Source organism: Hyposmocoma kahamanoa, unplaced genomic scaffold (assembly GCF_003589595.1).
Source record: "Hyposmocoma kahamanoa isolate Upper Pololo Valley unplaced genomic scaffold, ASM358959v1 78, whole genome shotgun sequence".
In the NCBI taxonomy this organism is placed as follows: domain Eukaryota; kingdom Metazoa; phylum Arthropoda; class Insecta; order Lepidoptera; family Cosmopterigidae; genus Hyposmocoma; species Hyposmocoma kahamanoa.
Genome location: NW_020653945.1, coordinates 11,084,434 through 11,112,200, shown reverse-complemented (window position 1 = coordinate 11,112,200; position 27,767 = coordinate 11,084,434). Strand labels below are relative to the sequence as shown.

Genomic DNA, 27,767 nt, shown 5'->3' with positions numbered 1-27,767 from the left:
AGCAACTTAATCGCCTCCTTGACTGTTTACACAGACAAATATGTAGTAAGAAGATTCTTGCTTACGAGTTTTCGACTTGTCTAAACTCGATCTCGTATGACATTTTGTCAAGTTCATATGATAATCGTACAAATCGGCTCGAACCGTTTTCAGTGCGAGAATTGCCATTCGAGTTCAGTGATTACTGCGTTATTGACTATGGATATACCAAAATGACGCAAAAGTCATTCAAATTTGGAACTGCTGACAATATGAAGTTAGTAAGCACTGTATAGAAATATATATATTTTATACTTTTTTTTTAATTTTATAACATTTCTTAACTCAAAATTTATTTTCGTTCTCATTTCATTAATTCTTGTCTTAGAAAAGCAGTGATAATCAAAACATCCTCTCGCACTGCACTCATATTAGCGACTGGCTGGCACAAAAACTCGAAATACGATTTTTGCTTTCAAGTTCTGTTTACACAGAGACGTTCAATATTCAAAGGCGAGGCGATTATCGCTCACGTGGACGATCGATAATCGCGAATGTTTGGACGAGGAAAGTTTTTTATATTCTTTCGATAATCTACTCTCTCCATCTAAATGGGCCTTAAATTTTGAAACGATTTTTATGAGATCGATTCAAGATTCGATCTCAGATCGATCTCAACATCGATTTCATTACGATCCAAAACATCGTGCAGCCCTAAATTCCACATGTCAGTATATAAGTTATATATCGATCGTGTTTAATTCAGATTTACAATTCATATGAACATGTGGTACAACATAGTGATAATTACAGTGACTTTAGCTTGTATAATCTTGCTCAAACAGTTATTCTCCAGTAAACCTAATAAGATAAAATTTAATTTTATTTATTTCATATTGTATTTCGGGACTTCATTGGCTACTTTCTTATTTTTGCCTATGTGCATTTTGAGACCGAAAGACGTGAGAAATGCAACGTAAGTTAACATTGTTATACCTTTCCATTGCTATTATTACACAAATAATTGCATGTTATCCGTTCTCTCTTGCGTTTCTTAAAATTTCTTAAGCTTTCTTTCTACTATTTCGGTGATTTTCATCAAGGTATTCTGATGTGTATAACCCAGTACTTCTGAGATATGCGACTTTTGTAAAAAATACTACGTCATGCTCTTAGACATAAGCTCAACTATTAGCGCCCAGTTACACGAGGCGAAAGTTTTCGCGCGGCCGCCGCACGGTGATCGCCCAGTTACCACGCCTTCGTATACATTAATGGCTAATCTGAATTCTATTTACCAAGCAACAACATTTAAACTCCTCTGAATAATACAATTGCGCGACTGTCGTGTGGCCGCTGTCTGGCTGCCGTGTGGCCACTGTGACTTCACTCGACGACCGCGCAGTCGCCGCGTGGGCCGTCGCGTAGACCAAATTCAAGCCAGACTCGCCCGCGTGTCCGGGACGCTCATTTAAGTTAAAACGTAAAAGCTAAAGTAATCGAGCGTATTTTGCCATGACAGTTAGAAGCACGCGGTCGCTGTGCGGTGGTAATGCGGGCTACGCTCTTCGACCGCACGGCGGCCGCGCGGGGTGAGTGCGATGAAATTCGTGCTGAATAAATGCGCCCTTCTACGCCGGCTGGGATTTCCCCTCTTTCCAATCCGTTCAAAACTTCAATATATCCCGTAAGATCGGCGTCTTTCTAGATTCATCTTCATCATTCGACTGTGAACAGGCAATCGGTACTAGCTTAATTTTGACAACTTTACACGATGAACAAAAAAATTGTTTGCGTAATTTAATAGCATCTGGCATTTAGCATCATCATCAGTATTAAATAAAAATACGTTGTGCATATGTAATATTCAACTGCCTCCGTGGCCGAACGGTTACCATGCCGGACTGCCACGTCAAGGTCCCAGGTTCGATTCCTGGGCCGGGAGAAATATTTGTATGGCCTACATTTATTTCTCTCGTGTGTTTGGGTATAATTTGTGGTCGTCTACGTGTGTGTCCAAGACACCCGCGACACAGGGTTTCCCTAGTGCGGAGCTATGTTGAGTGTGTACGTTATTATTATTATTATTATTAAAAAAAAACATAAAAATATTTAAAAACTACGTATTATTAATACAAAGATCGAACACTCAGAAAAACGTACGTATTTTTATTTAATAAATCAGATGCTATACTATAAATGAGGCAAACATTTTTGTCTTCATCCTGTAAAGTTGTCAAAATTGGGATAGTACCGATTGCCAGTTCACAGTCGAATGCCTCCTGCAATCCATATAGTACAAATTTCTTTTGCTTATCGCAATGACGGTTAGTTTGATTTAAATTTTCACGATTTTCACACATTTTTTTAAATTCGGAACTTAATCATGTATGCATAAAACATATTTTAAGTCTCTTGACGTTTCGGACTTATTGCAACGTCTATGGTCTCTAATGGACTGAAGAGGCAGGTGTCAGCATTTTCTAGCCGTGCGAGTTTTTCTAACTACCTGTTCTTGGCCTTCACTATTTATTTGTGTACTAGGGTTGTCACTAGACCGATACATAACATTCACGACATCCGGCGACTTGTCGGGCGATACTTGATGTCGCATTTGCTGATAACTGGATTTCATGATGACGAAAGCTTAAAACCGTCTTCGCGGTTGAAATTATGGTGTTTTTTAATTTCAATAGCTTCACGTACGATACTACTATAGTGATGACGTTCTATGGAAAGGATCTTGGGATTATGAAGCTCAATACAGTGGTTTGGTCTGATTCCAGCAAATGCTCGGCTATTGCAGACGTAATGAGCTGATGGTTCCTAGCAGCTGTGACGTGTTCTTTGACTCTTTCCGCTATGTTGCGTTTTGTCTGTCCAATATAGGAACTCCCACAACTGCAATCAATCTTGTAAACGCCTGGAGATTGAAAGGGCATTACATCCTTAGGCGATCTCACATGCCCCGTGACCTTAGATAACGGCGTAAACACTGTTTTTATAGAATACTTTTTTAGAACTGTACCGATTCTGTCCGTTATTCCTTTCACGTAAGGGATGAACGCTGGTTGCTTTAAAATATCACGACGTTTCCCTTTAGCTTTCCGCCGTGGTTGCCGTCTGTTATTCTATCTGTCCACCTAAGGACCTTCTGAACGTAGTATATCTCATTCTAGAAGAATTCAGGGTCACAAAAGTCATACGCTCTGTTCATCAAAGATCTTACAACAGACTGTAAGTGACGGTGATGGTGGTGGGACCGAGCTTTTAAATACTTGTCTGTGTTTGTCAGCTTTAAACTGTGTGTGTCAAGGATCCGTCACTTCGATCTGTCTATATAGCTGTCTGTATATGTTTAATACATGATTAAAGTCCCGAATTAAAAATCAAATAATTGATGGTTATTTTCATAAGGTTTGACTGATAGTGGTTTAATTGATAGTTCCTTTATTTCTTTTTCAATTTTTTTCTTCTCGTTTTCTAATTTTTGAATTTTTGACAGTTAAGCCTAAAACTTTATTAAGTAAATAATAATAGTGTAATATTTACAATAACCAGCAGAACAAGAGTACAATTGCATTTCTAGTCCGATCAAATTAGATTCTCCTGTCGCACTTAGCCACTTTGCCGATTTCTTTTTCTGAAAGTAACATTACATTTTCGTTGCCATTTGGCGGCTCCCGCAATTACGAATAGTGAGAAAATCTCTGTAAAAATGTTTTTTGTATTTATTTTATCCCTTAGAGTATATTGTAATTATTGGTCCACCATGAGGTTATATAATCACAAGAGCACAATGATAATGTATTATTTATATTCGTGTTGTAAAAAATGAGCCAGAAACTTCAAAACTGTTTTGAAAAATTAAGAATACATACATTATTATCTAGCGTCAAGGGCTTAGTCAATTTTCACTTAGGTGAGTTTCTAAGATCTAGTAAAATCTTTTTAATTTCTTAACACCCACAAAAGCTACCTGAAACATTATTGCGAAATTCATGTGTCATTCATTCAAACAATAAATTCAACTCACAGTATTACGCGTCATGTTGACCATCAACTGAAGTGCGAGGAGGTGTACAAACAAGAAAGTTCTATTTTTTTAGCATTTATATTGCTTTCTCTTTTTTGCTAAATGAGCTAATTGTTCATATGCTAAGCAGGTAACTGATAATTAGATTAGCAAAAAAGAAATAAAATCTTAGTCGAAATGTCTTCTTTGGTACATGAAACCTTTTAACATAATATGGTAAAAACAACATCGTAACCAAAAATAACTTGAATTCCTTGGCAATGCTTTGTAGTTTATTACCGGTAACCTGTTACAAAAATAAATAAGTCACTTGCTCGCTCACCGCAAAATGGCGGCCGGACATAAAGGTTTTCCGATACGGATGAACTTTCGCATTCGGTGGTTTTTGGCCTGGCTGCCTTGCGGGTCTGTAATCGCCCAAAAACTAAATCTACAGAAATACTTTTTTACCTTTGGTTCGGATTCAGACACCCGGAAATAATATAATAGAGAAAACTATAAAAATGTGTTCAATGACTTTAAGTGATATAGTCCTTACTTAAACGCTTATTATAGGGTCGTATTAGTATCAAGTCAGGACTTAAGTATGATTCAAAGCACTAGAAATCATACTCAAATCCTTGCAATAAGGGTCGTATTTCCAGTGCTTGAAATCATACTCAAGTCAGCTCAAATCCTGACTTGAGCATTGAGTAGAGTTCTAGAATACGACTCTAAGCCCGTCTTTTTGAAGACGGAGTAAAATTACATTTGTAGGGTTGCCCGTTTTTATAAAACTTTAAAATAGTCATGTTCGTTGTCGAAAGTTTTATTGATGAATTGTGAAAGAAGGTAAAATTTTGTCAAAAATGCCAGAATTGTGAATGTTACGACCTCAGATTACAAAACATAGGCAGATGGAGCATACGCAACCAACGTTGTTTAGCCGCTTTTCATTTATTATGTACGTGACAACTAGGAGGGGCGCTGTAGGAACATGCGCATTTGTGTGAGTGTAAGATTGCCAGATGCGGCGAACAACTCGTGCATTTTTTTCTGTTGCTTTCTATAATACTAATGTTACAGACATTGAAATGGTATTTTGCAATATGGTACTTAGGTGGTATTGGGATATCAAACAAATTATATGCATTATAAGTTAATATTTAATTGTTATCATTTGATTTACATCACATGAAGGAAAAATATTCTCTTATTTAAATATTTTAAAATTGAAAAACTTTGATAATTCAAAATATTTATTACAATCACAGTTACATAATATCTTAATAACCCTTATTTTGTGCATGTTTTTATAATACTACTGTTTCGCGTCTATACATCGAGCAATCGTTTCTGATTTTGATATGTAGTGCAATCGCACCATCAAATACTATTCTTTTATTTTTTTTATTAAATTAACTTTGTAATCAATTCCATAGCATTGACAATTATCTTCTAATTAGACAAAAATTGTTTGGTTCCCAATGGAACTCTTTAGATCCTATGAAGTTATGTAATACATAATACAATATTTTTTATTTTATTGAGACTTTTTTTTTAATCATTCTGTTTATACATGTGCACACAACAATAAAAGTTCTCTGTATCTACAGGGCTGCATTTTCTTTTGTATACATAATGGCTATTAGACATTGGTTTGAGAATAATTTAGGTAAATCTGAGTTACCTAATAAACAATTTTGGACTGCTGTAAATGGATCAGCCTGTATGCATGCATTATTTGATTTCTATATAAAAGTATAAATTAGTCGATACTCCTATCACCCATGCACATTTACCTAATTTTAAGGAAACCTATTTGATATAAATTGGCAACACGTACGAATTTATGTCGAGGTTTTGTGTTCCGACTGAAACTCAAAAAATATTGGGTAAATAACTTACAAAACAGTTAAATAATCAATAGTTCCCTGTCAAAAGATATTCCACCTTAATTTTTTTTTTTTTTTTGGGAACAATTTTTACTATGAGACAAAATGGCATTTTTAAACATAAAATAGCGAATCACTCGTGACGTGCAAACAATGCGACGCTGTGCTTAGTACTGACCAGTGTTACCAGGTCAAATTTGAAAAATTGGAAGATATTGCACAGAAAAAACAGTAGATTGCGAAAAAAAACAGTAGATGCTGAACTTGCGGTGTTCGAAACACTTTTGATCGATTTTCTTCAAACATTGTCACCAAATGTTTTTGATGTTATCTTACTATGTTGGTATTTGACAATAAAAATTGTATTTGGATAATAATATCATAGATGTTACTTCCCCGCATTTTCTAGACCTGTGATTGACAAATATGCCGTATATAATACCAAAAAATGAATCGACGATGTTCTGTGATGTGACCACATTGTAAAGTTTTGCAAAAACTCCGACAAATGTTCAATATGTTTAGAGAGTCACAGTTGAGATCACTCATCAAGATCAAAAAAACATCATTAGTGGAGTGCATAAAGTACCTATTTTATCCAATAAGAACAGTTTACAACATTTTTTATTTAATGTACTCTACACTTTTATTCTAAAAACATAGAGTAAGACGTCGTAAATGAAAAAGACGATTCCCAAAATCTAAAAAGCCGACAAGAATAGTTGCGAAAAGTGAATCTGAAAATTCGTAAAAAAACAGTAGATTTTCGCTAAAAGACAGTAGAACAGTAGATGTCGTCCAAAAACAGTAGATCTACTAGAAAAACAGTAGACTTGGCAACACTGGTACTGACACGAGTTTGTATTCGTTTTTGAATTTGTATTTGCTTTGATGGCTTCACTTTCGTGTTCGGCGCGCTCCATCTGCCTATGTTTTGTAATCTGAGGTTAAGACGTTCTAATGATTACTAATTGCGTTCTTGCCTTCTTTATTTTTATTTTGACAGTCGGCTGTTTAGAATCGAAATAAATTTTTATTCATACACATTTTAATAAGGACAGGAGGATTTCATTATATGTAATATATTGAATTAAAAGGAAAAATGTTAAAATAGGTGTCCTCTTTGTATTCTTAATACACATACTTAGATTACAAAACAATAGGCAGATGGAGCGCGCCAAACATGAAAAAGAAGCCACCAAAGCAAACAAATTCAAAAGCGAATACAAACTCGCGTTAGTATGTACTAAGCACAGCGTCGTCGCATTGTTTGCACGTCACGAGTGATTAGTTATTTACGAGTGTTTAAGAATGCCGTCTTATGTCTTTAAGCATTGTAAAAGTTGTTCCTAAGAATGGACGAGGGCAGAATGTGGTTTTAATACCTAAATATTAATTTGGCTTATTCACGCCCCTTTCCGAAATATGGATGAGGGCAGAATGTGGTCCTATTACTCACATTCAAGCATTTTCACATCCCTTTCCGAAATACGGAGGAGTGCAGGACGTTACTTAATGTTTCCTAAAGATCTCCTATGTGCATATTATATCACTATTATTCCAGAAGATTGACTAGATATGGCTAAAGTTATAATTACAATAATTTTAACACTTTAGTTGTGTACGTGTCTCCGTGTGCTTTGGCAACTGCGCGAAGGTGCGCGTTTTTTCATTATGAAATTTTCAGTAGCCATATCTTCGAATTGCTTCTCTAAGAAAATTTCTTCATATAAAGGATAAGGCTTTTCTCGGTGCAAGTAAATTTCGTAATCGTGTTTCGAAGTCCTGCCATGTATGGACTTGGGTTTTCACAGCTTGCCACCAAACATTACTTCTTTGTACACGTTGACTGAGCTTATGAATCCTTCAACGGTTTCTCTCTTCTTCATACCATCGAACGTGTGGCTGTAGTTTGTAATTGATCCTTTCTTGTTGATTGTACTAAGTAGTTCACTGAAAGATTCTTTATTTAGTGATGGTCCTTTCTTTCTTCACCGTCGTCGTCACCCTTCCTGCTCTAGTTGCCACAAAGGATTGTCCTTTTATTCGTGTTTTGTTGGTCGCTACTGTAGTAAGAGGGGGTATACAGGCTGGTAGTGATTCGCTCGGCTAGCTGGTGCCCCCTTACTTCGTCCAGGAATCAAACGACGAAATTTGGTGAAGAAGACTTGGTTTATTGTACAACAGCTTACAATGGGCTTACAATACAAGGGTAATATCCAATAAATCCAATAAAAGAGATTCGTCCCGTTGGATGCAAGCGCGGCGCAGGGTCCGCGACAAGTCTCGGTGGGTGCGAATATTACAAAAAGACACTCACTCAAAGGTATTCTCGTAACCTGTCCCGAAAGACGGGCGCGAGTTCGAGATGCTTGCGCTTAATAGTGAGGATAACCGTAGAAATTCAATGGTTGAATCAATCAATTTCATACAAAACACTGGTGACAGGTCATAACTTTAGGGAAAATTTTAACACCGCGATTCAGAAATTGCGTTTTCTACGCCAATGCCATCTAGCGGTAAACTTCGGAACTGTTTATATTATATAGGAATATTGCCAAAGTTATTGTGTTACACAATTAAATATTAACTTATATTGCATATAATTTATTTGATATCCTAATACCATTTACCTATCCTAGTACCATATTGCAACAACATTTCCAGTTTATAACATCAGTATTATAGAAAGCAACAAAAAAAATTGCGGGAGTTTTTCGCTGCATCTGGTAATCTTACACGCAAACACAAATGCGCATGTCACGCACATTATAAATGAAAAGCGGCTTCACATCGTTTGTTGCGTATGCTCCATCTGCTTATTGTTTTGTAATCTGAATACACATAGTTCTAAATGCTGGGTATGTATGTATGAACTTACAAAAAATCATAATTAAAATGAACTTGTGCCAAGCAATTAAAATAAGTTCGGCTATTTGTTGCCTAAACGTGACCAACATTCAGTCTATAGTCGTTGGAATATTTATCGACCGCAATCACTAGCTGTTTGTAATCGTGCAACACTTTCGAGCAATGAACTGTCATTTTACTCTATTTTCAAACGGAGACTCGTGAGCGGCGCCCTATCTAAGGGCCCTTGACGCAGGGTCCTTGAAATCGGGTAGTGTAATAAGTTACCGACTAACATACTTACCTACTTATTTGGCGCCTAATTATTTGCGTAAAATTTATGTTACTCAATCTTCTTTTGGGACATTACTCCATAACTATAAAAATAATTCGTCCAGTGGTTTTTGAATAAAGTCTGAACAAACACACAGAGAAAGAATAAAAACATGTTTTTGACTTTTATTATCTGTCGTAAATTGTAGAATAAAACCCACCCATAATAAAAGACTGCCGACCGACTTGTCGTCGCTGCCACCGCGTACCGACCCGCGCACACGTGATATACATATATTTTTTAAAGACCTTTCTATTGTAGCAAATGTTACGAGGGTTTCCTATGCGTTATGATAATCTAAAATGAATATAAATAATATGAAAGTCTTTAAATTGTAAATAAGGTTACAATGACATGACAATTATATTAACCCAGAAAGCAAACCGCAGAAATCACGGCGATATATTGTTATAATATTTGACACAATAACTAATCTAACAAAATATCACTATTGTTATTGTTTCGATAGTAGGTGTGCCTGAAATGTGATCACAAAAAATATTTCACACCCAAACTTCAAAGTAATCCTAGGATTTGCCTGGTTTAGTGCGTGAGAACAGACGAAAATTGTGGCAAGACAACTTATGGCCGCTCAACCATGACGAACGCCCTTGCTCATAATGTCTTGAGCATCCGACAGTTATTGGCTGAGAAGAACATAAAAGTCTCGAAGCAGCCTCCTTACTCACCCGACCTGCCCCCGTGCGTTATTTTCCGTTTCCCCAGGCTCGAGGAAGTCATCAAAGGGACCCGATTCGAAGACTTGGACGACATCAAATAAGCCTTGATTGCGCTGTTACGGAAGATATTGGTAGAATCCTTCTAGAAGTGCATGGGACTGTAGCATATAAGGATGGAAAAGCTTTGGACTTCAGGGGAATTATTTTGAAAGGGAATACCAGTGTGAAGTTAGGGCTTGAATTTTTTTATGACTCCAGTCGTAAAAAAAACAAACAGTCAACTTTTTCAATAGACCTCATAATATTAATATTATTATTGTAACATTTCGATTTCAGACCGTGGATTATTTATTGAAAGAAGCCATTACATACAAAATCACAAGTTTAAGTTAAGCTACATAAACTTAAAAAATGCAATTTATTTGCTTCCTTGGTAATTATGATAGTAACCAAACTAATAATTATACGCCCTAATGAAAGTTGGCACTAAAGAGCTATCACACAACGTGTTTCGCTTTTTTATTTATCACCTCTTGTAGACACGTAAATTCGATTTCCTAGAGAAGGTACGAAATAACGCGTGCTGTCAGTTAGAGGTGGATTTAGTTATTAAATAATAAGTACATATAAAAGATAGTTCAGCATAAGTTAGCTACAAGCTACAACCTCCTCCTTTTTTTGAAGTCGGTTAAAAAGTAAATCAATAATTTATAAAAATACAATTCATTAACACATAAAGAGGTAGTACCATATGAAAATTGCTGTAAATATTAAATATGTACTAGGCACACCTGCTTAAGCAAAAAGTTTTATGTGTAGGTACCTAAAGTAATGATGAGCGTAGATAATCTACACTCATGGACGTAATTATTATTTAGATAACGTTGTTCACAAGAGCCACTACACACATACCAGAACATTCAATTTAAAAAAACAATGTCTTCAGTCGTCTTTTCATTTCGATTAGACGTTCTGGACAGTTCCTGTGGTTCTGGTACACGTGGCGAGTGGTTCATAGGAATGTTGTTCTCACAATTCAACCTTTTTAAGCGTTCCTCTAAATATTACGAAAATACTAATTACGAAGTATAGTTACTTATAGTTTTATAACTAGTGCCATCCTTAGAAAGCAATCTAGCGTTTTATATTTTTTACTTGCTTGCATTAGGTAGTTTAAGACAGGCTAAAGGCATTCGTGCATTCGATATTTGTGTGATGTATGTGTGTGTTTTTTTGGTTAAGCCTAGAAGGCTTGATGGGTAGGGATACGCAAAGTTTAACGTGGGAGCTTTCTCGAATTTTCATCGAATGATCTAATTATCGATTATTCAATTTACGATCGAAATTCTTCTTATCCAATATTTGTAGGTCAGTGGTTCATTCGTGCGGAAATGGGAGAATAGATAGCAAATGTTTTTTGCACCCTAAATCAAACATGGTATAAGCTGATAACGGCACATAGTTAATCTATTTTTATTTCAGCAAAATGCTATATAATAATTCAAAAACCATATCCTTGAATTAAATTTTTATTACAGAATTATCGACTTACTTATCAATTATCAATTTGTGTGTCAATAATAATGACGTAAGTTGATTAATGACCAGGGGCCTTACCATGAACTCTTATTACAGTTCAGTATAGGTTCGTAACGAGAAAAAAGCGTGATGGTGATATACACTTCATGTAGCGCCGCCGTCTCACAACGATTCATTTTGGGTCCTAAACTGAATCGTAACAAGAGTCCATGGTAAGGCCCCAGGTACTTAAACTACCTACATGGTTTTTTTCAGGCGGAAGTAGGTTATTGCAAACAAGTTGATAATATAGTGGTCTGTGACACTTTAAGCCCGAGCCATAGACAATGGTTTAAGCGTTAACACGAATTGGCAATAATCTTTATATCCTAATAATCTTTATATATAACGCACATTTTTGTAAGAAAACGGTACTTTTTCAGAATTTCACGAAATGTGTTATATTTCATAAGTCCCAGTACATTGTATTTCAGCCGGAGATTATATTTCACAAATTGTATTTGCTTATATCGTCCGGCGGGGCACATTCATTCTATCATCCCAATCACTTTAAATGGAATCTCATATTTATCTATATTACAAAGGAACAATAACGTTTCGTAACAATTATAGCATATAAGTGATACTAGTACAATTTTTCGCCCTTCGGGTTAGGCTATAGCGTTTAAGTCATACTGCCAGTAGGGTTAGCACGATGGGGCGCTACTGTGTGAAAGCGAGATACTGCTAGTTTCACATAGAGATCTCGCGCTTTATATCGCTCTTGCGCAAGTCCCGCCTTATTGCGCTAGCCCTACAGAACTTAGATTTACATTTTTAAATTAAAGGTAAAGCTAAGTCTTCACTACGAAATTATATTAACAGGCAAATTGCCAGATCTTGAGTTAACTTGTGTTTGTCGTAGAATGTGCCTTTTCAATATATATTAATTTCAATAGTATGGTAAGTCTAAGTACTTTTTTTAAGTCAAGAGTTCTCGAAGGGAGGGAGGTAGCAAAGTCATTTATGAGGATGAAATTTTCTGGCTGTCCTGTAATGAAGGCGGGATAGTCTGTTATTTTTTCAAGAGCCGGTCTATTGGTAGCAGTCACTGAATGTTGAATGCAGTAATGAAAGAAAATGTGTTGTAACCACAGGCATATATCTAGATAGACGCTGCAAGTACAGCAATTTGTTTGAAAACCAAGCGTGCCACATTTTTTGTACCCACTATGACGTCATAAGAACTATTTAGTGATGGAAACCTCCTTCCGGTCACTCTAAAGCGATTGATTGAACGGAATACACGTAAACACGCGTATTCCATTCAATTAATCAATTCTAAATAGAATAATTTTTCTTCAAGTATTTGTTGATTACAAGTAGTCATAATATTAATATAGAAGAAAAATACTAGAATAAGATAGTCAAGTCCTTTATTTTACATGTTTTAAAAAAATGTTGATTACTTAAAAAAAATAAGACTTTAATTTTTAATTGACTTCAAATATTAAAATTATTGTCCTTCCAGTAAAATGAGCTTATTATACAACATCTTTTTGTAATAGAAGATCTTATAGATTAACATAAATAATGAAAACGCACGTCAATATATGAACCCGCGAGCGCCTAAATTAATTTTACTAGATGGTTTTCTGTTGGTAATTGATCAAATTGATGAATGGCAAGACAAATGAAAATGTTATTGCTGACAAAATATGGTAAAATCTTATTAATCAGAAGAGGTTTACTTAATGACGGCCTCGTGTGAATTTTTTTTGATTTGTTTATTATTTCTCGGATTTCCAACTCTGCTACTCTGTATATTTGGATAGTATCTTAAGTGAGATAAACTAGACCACCTTCGTCATCCAAAGCAAGGAACTCATACGTATGACCAACTCCAGGTTTTTGTAAAGACAGCGCACTGTTAATCCATTGCATTATTTATTTTTTTCAGCGGCAAGTAAGTGAATTTCAAAGCGGTAAATCCGTCTTAGCGGGAATAGCGGGGATAGCCTTGTTGACGTTCAGTCAATGTGACCATCAATGTGCGTGGTGCGGTATCTAAATCTAGGGAGAGGCGGAGAGTGTCTATTCTCGTTACTTTTTGTTTCAGGATAAGGGTTGATATTAAATTATTTTTGAATACGTTGAGTGAGTTCTACGAAAATCGTTGTAATAGTGCATAACTGTTCTGTACATGGTTGTACAACGAAGTACAACAGGGATTTAATATTTCATTAAAAACATGTATGTATGTGACTCACACTTCGAAAGATGGATGTATATTAAAAAGCAATGCTATTCCCGTTTTACCATCTGCTTCAATACATTATTATATGTACTCTACATTTTTCACCCGAAGGCGAATACACTATACATATAGTTAAATATCCAGAAAACGAAAACGTCAAATAAAGTGTCACGTAAATATTTGTCAGTGCAACACTACTAAATTTTTATAACTTTAAACTTTACTCTTTATTGCAAAGCACACAAAAATAGGTACAGAGATATGCCTAGCTCCCAAACTAGGGTCCCCTGTACTGTGGGTAGCTAGGTCTTACGTTTGTGAAGTGTGTTGCTTAAAAATAACAGCAACTTAGTCTATTACAATAACTAAGTATAATACAGTAAGCTTATAAAATATCAATGGTAGAACACAGAGAGAGGTGGTTAACATTTCATTTTGGTACATTCATACATTTCTTACAAAATCCAGTATAATTTTAGTTTTTATAAACAACAAAAAAACAACCAACTTCAGTACCTACCAAATTTTATAATCATGATTGGATGCATTAATATTAAAAACAAAAATAAAGCCACAAAAGCAAGGAGAGTATAAAGTCACAACTGCGTGCGATCGCCATTCAGTAATCACCAGCACAAAAGAAACCTAAGCATGGATGTAGTAAACAATATACAGTACACTCATTGAATGCAGATAAAACAGATGCATTTTTTTTGTGGTTTGTAGTTAAAGTTAATATTTGTATTGTTTGAGTAGTAATTATTTAGTATTAGTATATTATTATAGTATTTTAATATAAATAACTAGATTATTAATAATTTTTTTTAACTATTTGATATGTATTGTTAATAAATAATTACGTTATACTAATAATTACTTTTTTTTTTCATTGTGTGATCTGATCACCTTTGCACATCTGCGTAAGTACCTTCACGAGTGGCGATATCGCACGAACTTTAAAGGCGTTGCGCTACTGTAAGGAATATTTTGTGATACTGTGGTAACACTGTGAAGGCCCATGACTTAATAAAAGGTGAAATTGAGATTTAATTCGCTCTGAATTTATATGTTGTTACTATCTCATTTTTATTATAATTATAACTTGAGGCTATCTTCGCTAATAGTGGTGTAACACACATTTTTTTTTCTACAATATTACTTTAAATGACACTTAAGTCGTATAGGTATTATAGTTATCTTACATTTGAATGCTTGTATTTTTAAATGTAATAAAAAAAAACAACATGAATTACTTTACAGTAATTTACCACTTCACATTAAAAGTAATTTATAAAACTCAGTGCATAAAAACGAATTCAGTTGCTTTAACTTTATAATTTTCAAAATATAAAATGTTTTCATTTAAAATCCATATAAAAACTACGGTTCACTAAAAAAGACTTTAATCTTATCCCTGTTTCCTTTACCTACTTTTCACGCTAGAAGCTCACCTATCAGCCATTTTGTTTTACATTAATCAAACATACTATGTCGGTGAACGCTTACGGTGGTGAAGTTTCGGAAATAAGAATTTAGGTTTAAATTTTTGCGTGGTTTCGTTTAATTTTTTTGACGATGTCGGTGGCCTAATCGTTCGCATTGTGGACTTTTTTTTATAATAGCAAGTGACGAGACGGACAAGTCGTGTGCCTGATGGTAAGCTACTGTAACGGGACGTAGTCGTGTGATTGCGTAGCGAGAGGCACTTTTTAAAGACAAACGAGGATGATATTAATGAATAAAGATTTACTGCGTGTTTTCAGATCGAAGCTTGTTCTAGAACAAGCAAATTTTTTTTTTGACAATCCTATTTAAAAAAGTATAATTCTAAACACAAACCTACATTCATTCAGCCAGCACTTATTTCTAATCATATTGCCTAGTCTATACTACACATCTGTCCATAACAGTAGGGGCATTGCCACTGCGCCCGTCACCCTGAGATATAAATTGACAAGTCTCATGTGCCTGTAAGTTCACCAGCAGCACCCTTACTCTTCAAAACCAGAACACAGTAATGCTTACATTACTGCTTGGCGGCAGAAATAGGTAAGGTGGCAGTACCTACTTCCCTGGATGAACTCTTTCACAAGGAGCTCTACTGCTACTGGACGCTGGATGATGAGGTCCCGGGTTCCATTCCTTAGGTCCAGTAGGACGAATTTAGGAAATGAACTTTTCTAAGTTGGTTCAGGTCTAAGTGTTCTGGGTTATGCCCAAGAGTGAATTCCGTTGTTCTCGTACTCATAATACAGGGAATTCCATAATTAGGAATTTCCTAGACCAGGTAATTGGTGTGGTTGTCTGCCACATTATTACGTAATTATTAATATTGCTATTGATTTGTTTGATTTGTTGCTGGGAACATTGGAGAGTATCGTTTTCACAAAACAACGTATACAGTGGTCGGATGGAGTGAATGATCGCTATTGACATAATAAATGGCACTTAGTGTAGGTAACTATATCTATTTATTACTTCCAGAAGGTAGCTTATGTAGTATCAAGGATTGTATAGGTACAAGAAACGAATAAACACCTACAAACTTATTATAAACTTAATATATTTATAGAAAATGAAACTACTTTTCCGGATGCTGCGAGAGGCCATTGAAATTAAAAAACATCCTAATTTCAACAGGGAAGATGGTTTCTCCGTACCACCAGTTTGGGATCCAGTATTTCCTCTAATGAAAAATCCCAAACAGAGATAAGACTGCAGTACTAATTAATATGTTTTAGTTTATTCTAATTTCTATTAATAATTAATAATAAATTAAACTTAATAAAAATTCATTCAATAAAATAATTTGTGAAACTTAATGTAGCGTAAATTGAAATGTTTTCTTTGTAAAATTAAAAATAAGGTATTTAATTAATAACTATTGTAATTATAGTGAAAAAATAGGGTGGTTTGCATTAATATTAGACATAACTGGTTGAAGACTGTACCACCTCAGTCAACCGTGACCATGGGACCTGTAAAGGGCCCGAAACGTCGGTTTGTTTGAAAAAACAAATATACGCGATTCAAATCCGGAAAAATAGTTTCATTTCCGATGTGTAACAATCGCGAAAAACCTAAGAACTTAATATGTTTATTCAAATTTTTAATTGTTGCTGTTGTTGATTTTCTTTTGTACTTGATGTGAGATAATGTTGTCAATTTTACATTTCTTTTACTAATTGCAAGTGCATACATTTAGTTTTAAGGGTGTTCAGAGCTTGCATTATTAAGATTGTAATAATCTAAGTAATCAAATGTTGGAAAATCTTAAATAAGTAAATATCATAGTACGTAAATATCATAGTAGTAACCTAAAAAAAACATTTTGTGACAATACTTATAATTTGTGCACCTGGTGGTAAGCGATACACTTGCCCGTTGCTGACCGTCACTAATCAGTATTCTGAAAGAAAACACACTCACTTGTTCGTAAATAGTATGAGCGCCCAGTTACACGAGGAGAAAGACTTCGCGCGATCGCCCAATTACTTCGCCTTCATGTACATTAATGGCGAATCTGAATTCTATTTACTAGGCAACAACATTTAAATTCCTCTGAATAATACAACCGCGCGACTGCCGCCCCGGCCGCAGCGCGTAGACCAATTTCAAGCCAGTCTCACCCGCGTGTCCGAGACGCTCATTTAAGCTCATTTTGCCATGACAGTTAGACGCACGCGATCGCTGCGCGGCGGCAACGCGGACTCCGCTCGGAGACCGCGCGGCGGCCGTGCGGGTTGAGCGCGATGAAATTCGTGTCGATCATGGCTAAGTTGACTATAATGACACCCAAATAAAACCCTCGGGCCTTTTTTCTTCCCATTACAGACATGGTCGGTAAGGATTTTTTTAAAATTTGTAGCAGGACATACTTCCTTACATAGCGTCAGGTTCAAGTTCAAGCAAGGCGGTTACTTAAGTTCAAAATTAAAACATTCGCTTAAAACGTTATCTAAACAAAAATATAATTGCAATTCAGCCACATACTACTTAATTAATTATTAATAAGAATTTCTTATAATTGTTTTTAATTATTTTCTATAATAAAATTTAGCAATAAATTTTTTACAATCCATCATGGCGGTATGTGTCTTTGCTTTTTACTACATTTTAGTTCGAGTTGTATTATCTATGGAAGAATAGTTAGCTGGCGATATGTTGTTAAAATAAAACATAAAAACCCCAATTTGCAATATCCTTAATTATTGTGTTATAGACGTTATTTACTCGTACAAGAAATAAACATTATATTTCCTCGCAAATGTGATGAAAAATATTGTATGTTAAGATTGTATGTATCACGGACGGTAAAAAATACACAAATACAAAACATCTAAAATTAACAAAAATAATGTTTCAATTACCGCCTTCGCGCTGTGGGCAACCGTGGGTCCAGGAGACGCTGGCGATGGCGGTAGTATAAGCATTACGGACTCTCGTAAGTCTGTAGGACACGCGAGGATCGCAAAGATCTGAGGGGCAATGGCACTGCCACTGCGCCCGTCATCCCGAGAGAAGTTGACAAGTCTCGTGTGCCTGTAATGTCAATATAATAAAATATATTGACACAGAATGGACTGCGAATATATTGGCCACTCTAGCGCCATTTGAAGTGGGACGTAAATAGACTGTGTATAGACTTCGTGGATTATTATTTTTTTAATATTAACATTAGTCGGTACATCGGTGCGACTTGGTCGGCTTCACAAAAGTGGAGAAGAAAAAGAGGAAGCCCACAAGCCGTAACCAGTGTGGCACAGCTGGGACAGGATCGAACTTCCTGCTGCGTCCGGCAACACCGACGACGCTGCTGTACCTGTCGCGGCTGCATTACTCCACGAAGTCTGAGGAGATAGTGGAGAACATCAGACATAAAACCAAATACACACATTGGAGTCTCGTCACAACGTGAATTTCAATGCTTTTGTGGTGAGAGTACCAACCGAACATCTGTCGACCTTCATGAAGGAAAAATTTTAGTCGAAGGGTGTCGTATCGTCGGTTACGCGGCCGGTGGTTACACTAGATTGCGCTACACGTTGCCGACAAGTGCAATTCGTGTAGATTAGTTAGAAATAGTGTTTTATTATATTCTATGTATGTTAATCCTCAAGGTATACATTTAAATAAATAAAAATTAGCTTACAAGAATGATTACGCATAGTTTTTGTAAATACGAAATATGAGCCTGTGAGCCTTTGTTATCCGATGAATAAAAGATTATTATTATTGTTTTTGATATATATTTTGGACTCTATTTTCCCATAGCCATAAAGATTAATGTATTTTTTTTTTATGTGACAGACAGTATTCCCCTTAGAGGATGGAAAAAAAGTATTCCCCGGCAATGGCACAGTGGGCCAGGGATTACCGTATAAAACCCACGAATAATACGTGCCGTACCGACCAGGACCGCTTATTATTAATATTATAATACGTATTTATTTTACACCGTGTGTCGCCTCTTCCAGGGCCTAAAATATATTATTATTATTGTATGATTGTTACAGTATTATGTTATGAATGACGCTTGAAATAAGCAGGGAAAATTTTTGTTACAATGTTCATTTTCAGAGTGATCGCAAAAGTAACGAAGCACATGACAAAATTGTTTGGCTTGCGATGGGAGCTGAGAAATGGACATATCCTAGCTGAGGACCGTGGAGCTGTAATTGTGTCCAACCACCAGTCGTCACTCGATATATTCGGTGAGTACCTACCAACTATACTTAAATTCTGAGGTACTTTGTAACGTTATTTCTAAACGGACGACACGGACATTAAAGGTGAAATCAGACCGGGTACTTTTTCTGTATATCATATAATAAATAATTTTGTATTGCAGTGAGTGGCTCAGTAACTGAGTCGATACCTTTAACGTCTTAAGCAATAATACACCGGCACTTATTAAATTGTAGAAACAAAATTAAGCTAATTATCGAGTTTTAGGACATATAATAATATCTTAAAGAAGCTGACCTGTGGGTACCTACGTTTAATATTTTAGTATATATATATTTTAGAATTTTAGTCTGTGTGTCAAATCTCCACAATGGTTGAAACAATTTGGATGTGGTTTCCAACAATGTATTATGATAAGTTTGGATTAACATTTAGCGTTTGTTAATTTAAATTTATTGACAAATAATAGTCTGTCTCGCGCGTGCGTGTTACGTGACGTATGTACAAGCCGGAATGAAGTCTCTGCGTTGATTAATCGATGCGTACGTGAAAATAGTGCGTTGTTACAAGAATATTAGTCATTAGTAGATCTACAAAAGTCAGTGATACGATATACCCAGAACTTTTATGTTTAAGCTATAATAACAGTTTTGATAATAAAAATTAATTGTAATTGATGATTTTTAAGTGTAGGTACTTATTAGTAGAATAACAAGTCAAATTTATAACCAACGAATAGTTTCCCTTTTATGTATATTATATTAGTACGATTCATGTAGAATTTAGGCACAGTCTGATTATTATGATTTGTATAGCTGAACTTGAAATAATTGTATTCCTTCATGTATGTGAGGCGCACTATAAGTTTCCGGAATGGATAAAAAAAAAACCTAAAAATGGTCAGAAATTAAATTATAGTTTCTCAAAATAGTCTCCGTTAGCGTTTTCATATGAATGAACCAATTTCGAAAACATTTATGCCACTCCTCCGTGACAATCTCTGAAACATATTTTTCATACTCCTTGACAGCTTCAGGGGGCCTACTATGAGATCTCTTCGAGCAATCCTATTTAAGCCTGTAAGTTCGATTACCTGTTAAATTCGTACTATGACTTCACAAAAACAATTAACTATCCAAGCAGTTTACGTTCCCCATTCGATATCCGTTTGACTTTTCTTTCACAGCAAAATCGTATCATGACGTGCTTTTGCCATGCAAGTGGCGGCCTCATCTGTAAAAATAAGCAATTCAAAAAAGTTACTCCGTGACTAATTTTTTTTAGATTTTGTTACATTTTTAAGAATTTCGTTTAAGTTTTATTATATTTTCAGTTTCATTTATATTTTAAATAAATACTATTAACTATTGAGTGTTTTTTGAAAATTTTAGTTCGAGTTTCCAATCTTTAAAGTGTTGTTGAAATTATTGGCATGAATGTAATTGCAATTTTTAAATGGAATTTTAATCATTTTAATAATTTTATTAACCGAAAATCGTAAAATAACTTTTAAACAGTGCCAAATTTGACTATAGTCGCAATCAATGAAAATGTACGAATACAAGATACTATCCAATTATGTTATCAAATTACAAACTCACCTCATTAATTTCAATGATAATGACTAGGCAGGACGTGTAATTTTGTCGTACGACAAATTGTAAAGTATGATTGAAAAGTTGCCGATATTACAAAACAACGTAGTAAGTATAATCAATAATAAAATTAATAAAAACATTTAATTATTCTCATTTTCAACACAATCGGTTAATAGTGCTTGAACGCTCCCATGATAGTACATCCATCTCGCTCTTGTTAGATGTCAGCTAGCCAGCCAGAGACAATAATTAACGTTTAAAAAGTAAAACTCATCATCCTGTCATGCCATTCCCGTTCAACTTTGTGTAGGTCAAGATACGAATTTAAGCAATTCAGTTTTACCACGTCAAGTGAATTGCAAGGAACTTGACTGGCTGGCTTATAAGCTCATAGTAGGCCCCCAGGTGGTGAAAATCGTTGACCGCGTAATTGGTTCTTAATTGTTGGAAATAAATAAAAGTCACAAGGTGCCAGTTAGGGACTGTACACGGGATAGCTCATAAGATCAACATTGTTCACCTTAAAAATTCATTTGTCTGTCTGGCCATGTGAGAACTGGCATTATCGTGGTGCAAGATGGTATCGCGTTTACGGTTATTTTTACGGAGTTTGTTAACAACTTCCGGCAAACAAATGGTCGTGTAACAATCACTATTCACGGTACAACGATTCTCCAAAGTAACAGTAGCCACGTGTACACTTTTATTAAAAAAGAAGCAATCATCCGCTTAGAAGCACCTTGCACGCACGGCATTTTGGTTGGTCGGCTCATCTCTAAAGACCCATACACTCGATTGCTGCTTTGAAACTCCGCTGAGCTGTTAACTAACACTTGTCGTACAAAATTATACTATGAAAATTTTCACGAGTTAAATCCATGGTGATGTAGACAACCAATTTCTAAAATGACGCTACAATGTAAAAACAAGCGACAGTCAGATGAAACAAACTGTATTTTACAGACAAAGAGTTCCATTTTCAAATGTTGTAATTACTTTTTAAATATTATGTATGTAAGTGGCCATTTCCGGAAACTTATAGTGCGTCCTATGTAATTGTCCCCGTATATTTTTGTAGTACGTGTTGACGTATGTTCATTTATGAACATATTTAAAGAACTTTAACTCTTAACTTGCGGAAATGCAGGTTATATACCAGTTGACAATAACAAAACAAGTGTAGTCTCACTGTGCCCGACAATACATTAGGCATACTGAAATGTTGAAGACACATTGTTTATTTACTAATATGCGTTAAATCCTTTGGTATTACATTATGCTTTGAGGGTCATATTCTAGAACTCTACTCAATGCTCACGTCAGGATTTGAGTATGGTGTAAAGCACTCGAAATCATATTCAAGTACCTGCCATTAGGGTCGTATTTCCAGTGCTTGAGTTTAAATTGCAATACTGTCTTGAGCATTGAGTAGAGTTCTAGAATACGATCCTAAGACTAAATCATAATAGTCAGAAAATTCAACTAGGCATAAGGGGTTTTTATTATTTACTATACTCATGGTACGCAATTTATGCTCATTGGCAATAAGTATTAGATTTTAACGAAAACAATGAAAGTTAAAATATTACATACCTAGGTATTTATAATATATAAATTAAATTGATTTTTATAAGGGCAAGAAAAAATCATCAACACTGTATCAGGATTGAGTAGCTAACAATTATCTAATTTTATTTTGATTTGCTTACAATTTAGTCATTTTACAGTCTGGTAATTTATTATTATAAGAGAAATACACTGCTTTCCTGCAAAATTTCATATTAACAAAAAACTGCAAAATAATGCAGTATTTTTTTTTTCAAAAGAATGACCAGTAATATGTCAAATAAAAGTAATAGTCTTTCTATTTGAAAAAATATAAGTAGTACTGTTATTTTTAATTTAATTTGTTTTAATTTCCTACCAGCACCTACAGGATTGCCGAGTGGTTCGAGGTTGTTTTTGTGTTCTTGTAAATTTCGTAAACTTTCCTTCAAAAAATTTTTTTACATAATATAGTGATCTAATCAATGACGTCAAGTCGGAATCAGTGATGACACAAAAATTCGTTCAAAAATCCATTTTGTTTAATTTAATTTTTTTTTCAATAAAGGTTGAGTAAGGCTGTATTATGTTGATGGTAAATTAGGCTCTAAAGTCGATGATGTGAAAAGATGGTATGTTGCTACTTCATGTCTATTTCATATTTATTTATAAAAGAATATTATAAACTTTACTATTTTATATTCTCGCTTTTGTTTGATCTATGTGTGTGTAATAAAATAGAAACAATTGAGGTCGGCAATTGAAGTTATTTTATTTTAGTTAAGTAGTTATAATATTTCGGAGAGTTTGCAAGGAAAATTACAGAAAATATTGATTGAAATATTGTAAATATTACAGTTAGTTGTCAATTTAGTAATTATAAAAAGCCGTGGTAATCAGGTTTGGTCTCAAGCAGAGGCCGTGGAGTCGAATCGGGACTCGCACCTCTAAGTTTTCAGAATTTATATGTGAAATTTAACATGAGCTTTTCGTTGAAGGAAAACATCGTGATAACACTTGCACGTCGAAGATGGTTCACAACCACAGGAAAACGTGTTAAGGTCTCAACTCGCGCCAGCGCGGCGGACTATGGCCTAAATCCTCCCAATCAGTGGGACGGATAAACTAGGTTGATGATCATGATGATTTTTTTTATAATTTTAATGCTAAGTGACGGGATGAACAAGTCGTGTGCCTGATGGTAAGCGACACGCCTATCCATAACAGTTGCACCGCCACTATGAGCTTTAATTCGCAAAAATCTTAGGAACACTGCCACTGCGCCTGTCACCCTGAGACATAAGTTGATAAGTCCCATATATCTGTAGTTTTACTGTTCCACACCAGAACGCAGTAATTCTCACATTACTGTTAGGCGGTAGAAATAGGTTAGGTAGCGGTACTTCTCTGGACGAACTCCTTCACAAGGAGCTCTGCTGCTACTATGGATGATCAATAGAAATGTAAACCAGTGTTTGATACTAATTCTGATCAATTTGATTTCAGGAATGTTTGATATATGGGAAGTAGCACAAAAATTATCTGTGATAGCGAAGAAGCAGTTATTCTACGTATGGCCTTTTGGATTATCTGCCTACTTATCTGGAACAGTTTTTATCGACAGAAACAATCCGAAGAGTGCTTATAAGCAAATTCAGGTGATGTCCGATGTTTTGGTTAAGAATAAGGTATGTATATGTTAACAGAACTAACAGAAAAAGGTATAAAACAATGATACCTCGTCATTCTATACAATATCGGGATTCTTCACGCAATGTATAAAACAGCTTATATTTTTAACTATTATACACATTGAAAAGACATTGCGTACAAAGTCTAGTTATTGTTGGGGCGTCGTAGTGGTGAATCTGCGGGATCCCACGGCGCCCACAACACTCGGTCACGAGGGTGCTCCGGGGGTTTTTAGTTGGTATGCCCTCCATCGGACGATCAGTCCCACGTAACCCTCGAGTCTCCCCGGGGTTGAAGGCATGCATAAAGCGTTTCCCCTCATTAAAAAGAAAAAAGGTATTGTGTAGAATGCTAACCGTAGATTTGGGAAAGTATTCAATGAAAGACAAAATAATCGATATCGATATGCACATTCGATATTGTACAGAATAGTTCAAGTTCGTAATAGGGTATATTTCACACTGATTGTTTAAGATATTGTATAGAATACCGAGGTATTGTATGGAATACTGGATTACGTACATTTCCGATCACATATTACATTAAGTACAGAAGTTAATTGGTCACTATTTACCAAAGGTTTTATTATGTAACAGTGTATTTTCTGTTAAAACTTTAATTTAATATTTACCGTAGAAAAATGTAAAAGCACACATTTGCATTTATCCTTGTAGATGTTGTGTGGAAGTAAGGGTGCGTTCCCATTGTGCCGTAACATTTTATTTATCTTTGGGCAATTGTCGCGTCTAGCCTGTTCCCATATCACGAATATCTGTCGTGACTACACACCGTGGACGTTTATTTTTTCGTTGAACGACTGTCGTGTCTAGCTATTCCCACTACATCGTGACGATAATTTATCGGTTTACGGCAGCCGCCTTGTCTTTTGCAGATATGAGACAACGATAAATAAAGCGTGACGACAATAGTAGTAACTGCGATTATCTGTGTTCATATTTTTATAGTGACGTTTTAGTTATGGTCTGACGACTAGCGTTCTAGCCTTCTCATTGTCTCGGCAGTCTGTCGTCGTAACGTCAAAAGTCGTGAATGACAGTCAATCGTGTTGTACTATATGTGAACAACTTCATTTAAATATACAATCCACGACACTTTAAACTGCACGAGTCTCAGTCGTCACGACATAATGGGAACGTGCCCTAATGCATGACGAATTAAACAGTAAACAAACTTCATGTTTTATTTGAGTTTCAAGCAGGAGGTCTTATAACACATAAAAACAGTGTGAGAAAAAGACTATGCGTTCTTTCACATAGCAAAGTCTTTAAAAGTAGTTAAGATTGAGAGCTATTTTGTTGCAGACTAAATTATGGATATTCCCTGAGGGTACGAGGAACAAGGACTGTACAAAACTGATGCCGTTTAAGAGGGGAGCTTTCAAAATCGCTGTGAACGTTCAAGTGCCCATTATCCCAGTAGTATTTTCTCCCTATTACTTCATTAATTCTAAGAAGTACTTATTTAATAAAGGTATGGCTTTAAATGTATCCACGTCATTTACACAATTATTATATTAATAAAGAAACAAAATACAACAATGTTAACCATACGAGTGGTTACACGGCGACCTTTAGCAGCGATGCAAACGCGTGTCCGTGAAACGTGTACCGATGCAGTCGCGCGGTTGCATCGCGTTTGCATCGATGCTTAAAATCGCTGGCGTGTGTAAAAGTAGACGATTAGCAACTGCATGGCTTTTGCATCGATGCTAAAGACTTACCGCGGTGGTAACACGGTAACGCGGTTCTTAACAGTTCTGTAGTTTTTTGCTAAGTATACACTTGGTCACAGTTACTAAAATCCATTTTTCAGGAGTTTTATACAATACGCATATAAACAGAAGTTTAATATGGACGTAGTGGTGAAGCGGGCTGACGCTGCTAAAGTGGGTTCCAATCCTAAATCTACTTAACTATTTTCTAATGTAAATGTGTTGAAGCTTTTAAAATCTCCCAAAACCGCGGTAATTTATCTGTGACCAATTTTTTAATGCGAGATAGTAACGGTTAAATACCGTTCTAAATGTTTATATAAAACGATTTCTGTACGTACATTTATTTTCAGGGCATGTTATTATTAAGTTCCTAGACCCTGTGCCAACAGACGGTCTTACAGAGGAAGACATTCCAAATCTGATGAATCGCATCTTCGAAGTAATGCAGACGGAATACAAAAAGCTATCGAAAGAAGTTATTGAAGCTTTACCGCGCGACTACCCCCTCGCCGTACCGTTACCGCAAACCGATTCGTAGGTACCTACTTTAGGTACTTGTAATAGGACATAAAGTATCTGTTACACATTTTGTTTTATTTGATAAGATAATCTATTTATTACTCACAAGTATTTTAATAAATTTTATTAAATAGATCAACCTAGTATTTTTTATCTTATTTATATTTATAATAGGTATTTACCTACTACGGTGTTAGATAATCCGATTAACTCGAGCACCCAATTTTATTTTTTTCTCATAGTTCAGAACATCTAACATTGAAATTACAAACAGGTGTACTGTTGAGTTCTTTTCTGAAAAATTTCAAATAGTTGGAATATTGAAAAACTTGAAAAATGTTGGAAAAATATACTTCGAAGGCTCATATTATATTCTTCGATTATAAATATTTTGAAGCTTTCTTTTACATGAATTATAAAATAAAAAGCAAGCTTTGTCTTCTTCTTCTTTTAAATGTTATGGCCCCATCGAAATAATCAATGATTTTGCCAATGTCAAGTAAAAATAAGAATGTACGGCAGTTTAGTATTATTATAAAAATTATACAAAAAAAATTGCGAAATATGAGAATTAAAATGACAGACAACAGCAAAAAACCTGTTTACTAGCTCCATCGTTTTCGTTCAGTAACTTCAAGTTTTAACAAGTGTAGAAAATATACTAAACATGTAAGTTATAATCATTTAAAGGCTGTTTATGGGTTGAGTATTTGGACCATATAACTTTGCGCGATAACCGTCTGCAAATAGTAAACCAACGGATGTTAAATTTTGTTTCAGTGTTACTGAACATGTCAATGTCATTTGTCCTATTTAAGGATTCAATCACGGCTAGGGATTCTCTGACAAGCGTAATTTTGTGAGTTATGAGTCGCGTAGTTTGAGTTGCGTAGTTAGAACTGCATTCTTTTTCATATAAAAGTACGGTTTGTTTCACACGACGACGACGCAAAATAAGTTATCTGCCGACTCACGGGCGTAATGACGATTGACTTTCGGTCACATCGTGCGACCGGCTGGCGCGAGTGGAGGTAGGGGTGAGGGAAGGGGTACTTTGATATTTGGTATGGGATGCGCGTGAGTATAGACGTTTCGTGCGAAAATGTTCGATATGGAGATTAAAATATAAATAATTGAACACCTTACTAGATTGTTATTATTAGTCTTTCCTCTGGACTGATGGCTTATCTCATATTTGTATCTGACTTAGTAATAAAAGGTTTTACTAAGCTTAATAATTATTGAAAAACTTTTATTGGCATGTGGTAGTATTAACAAATTGATCTGGACGTTCACATAAACTTGTGTATAATACATGAAACTGCCCTTTATATATGTTAATCTTTTCATATTGAGCTTCTTTTTCTTTTTCTAACATCGTTTTCTAATGCTTCATAAATGCATACTATTTTCATGAATGTATTACACTATTAAGATACAAGCTTTTAAGCGTTTATACGGG

The 27,767-nt window shown here is 35.3% G+C and overlaps 1 protein-coding gene across 2 annotated transcripts; it reads left to right on the top strand.

Moving 5' to 3' along the window:
* Window positions 1-764: 764 nt before the first annotated feature.
* Window positions 765-26,443, top strand: LOC113232963 (1-acyl-sn-glycerol-3-phosphate acyltransferase beta-like). 2 transcript variants are annotated; one of them, XM_026467884.1, is made up of 5 exons: window positions 765-955; window positions 19,109-19,242; window positions 23,866-24,047; window positions 25,374-25,542; window positions 26,137-26,443. In XM_026467884.1, exons 1-5 carry the CDS (start codon window positions 765-767, stop codon window positions 26,322-26,324), a joined length of 864 nt encoding a protein of 287 aa, XP_026323669.1. In that variant the 3' UTR covers window positions 26,325-26,443. The 2 variants fall into 2 exon arrangements, with proteins under 2 accessions (XP_026323669.1, XP_026323670.1); XM_026467885.1 differs by lacking the exon at window positions 765-955 and adding an exon at window positions 15,607-15,985.
* The last annotated feature ends 1,324 nt before the right edge of the window (window positions 26,444-27,767 follow it).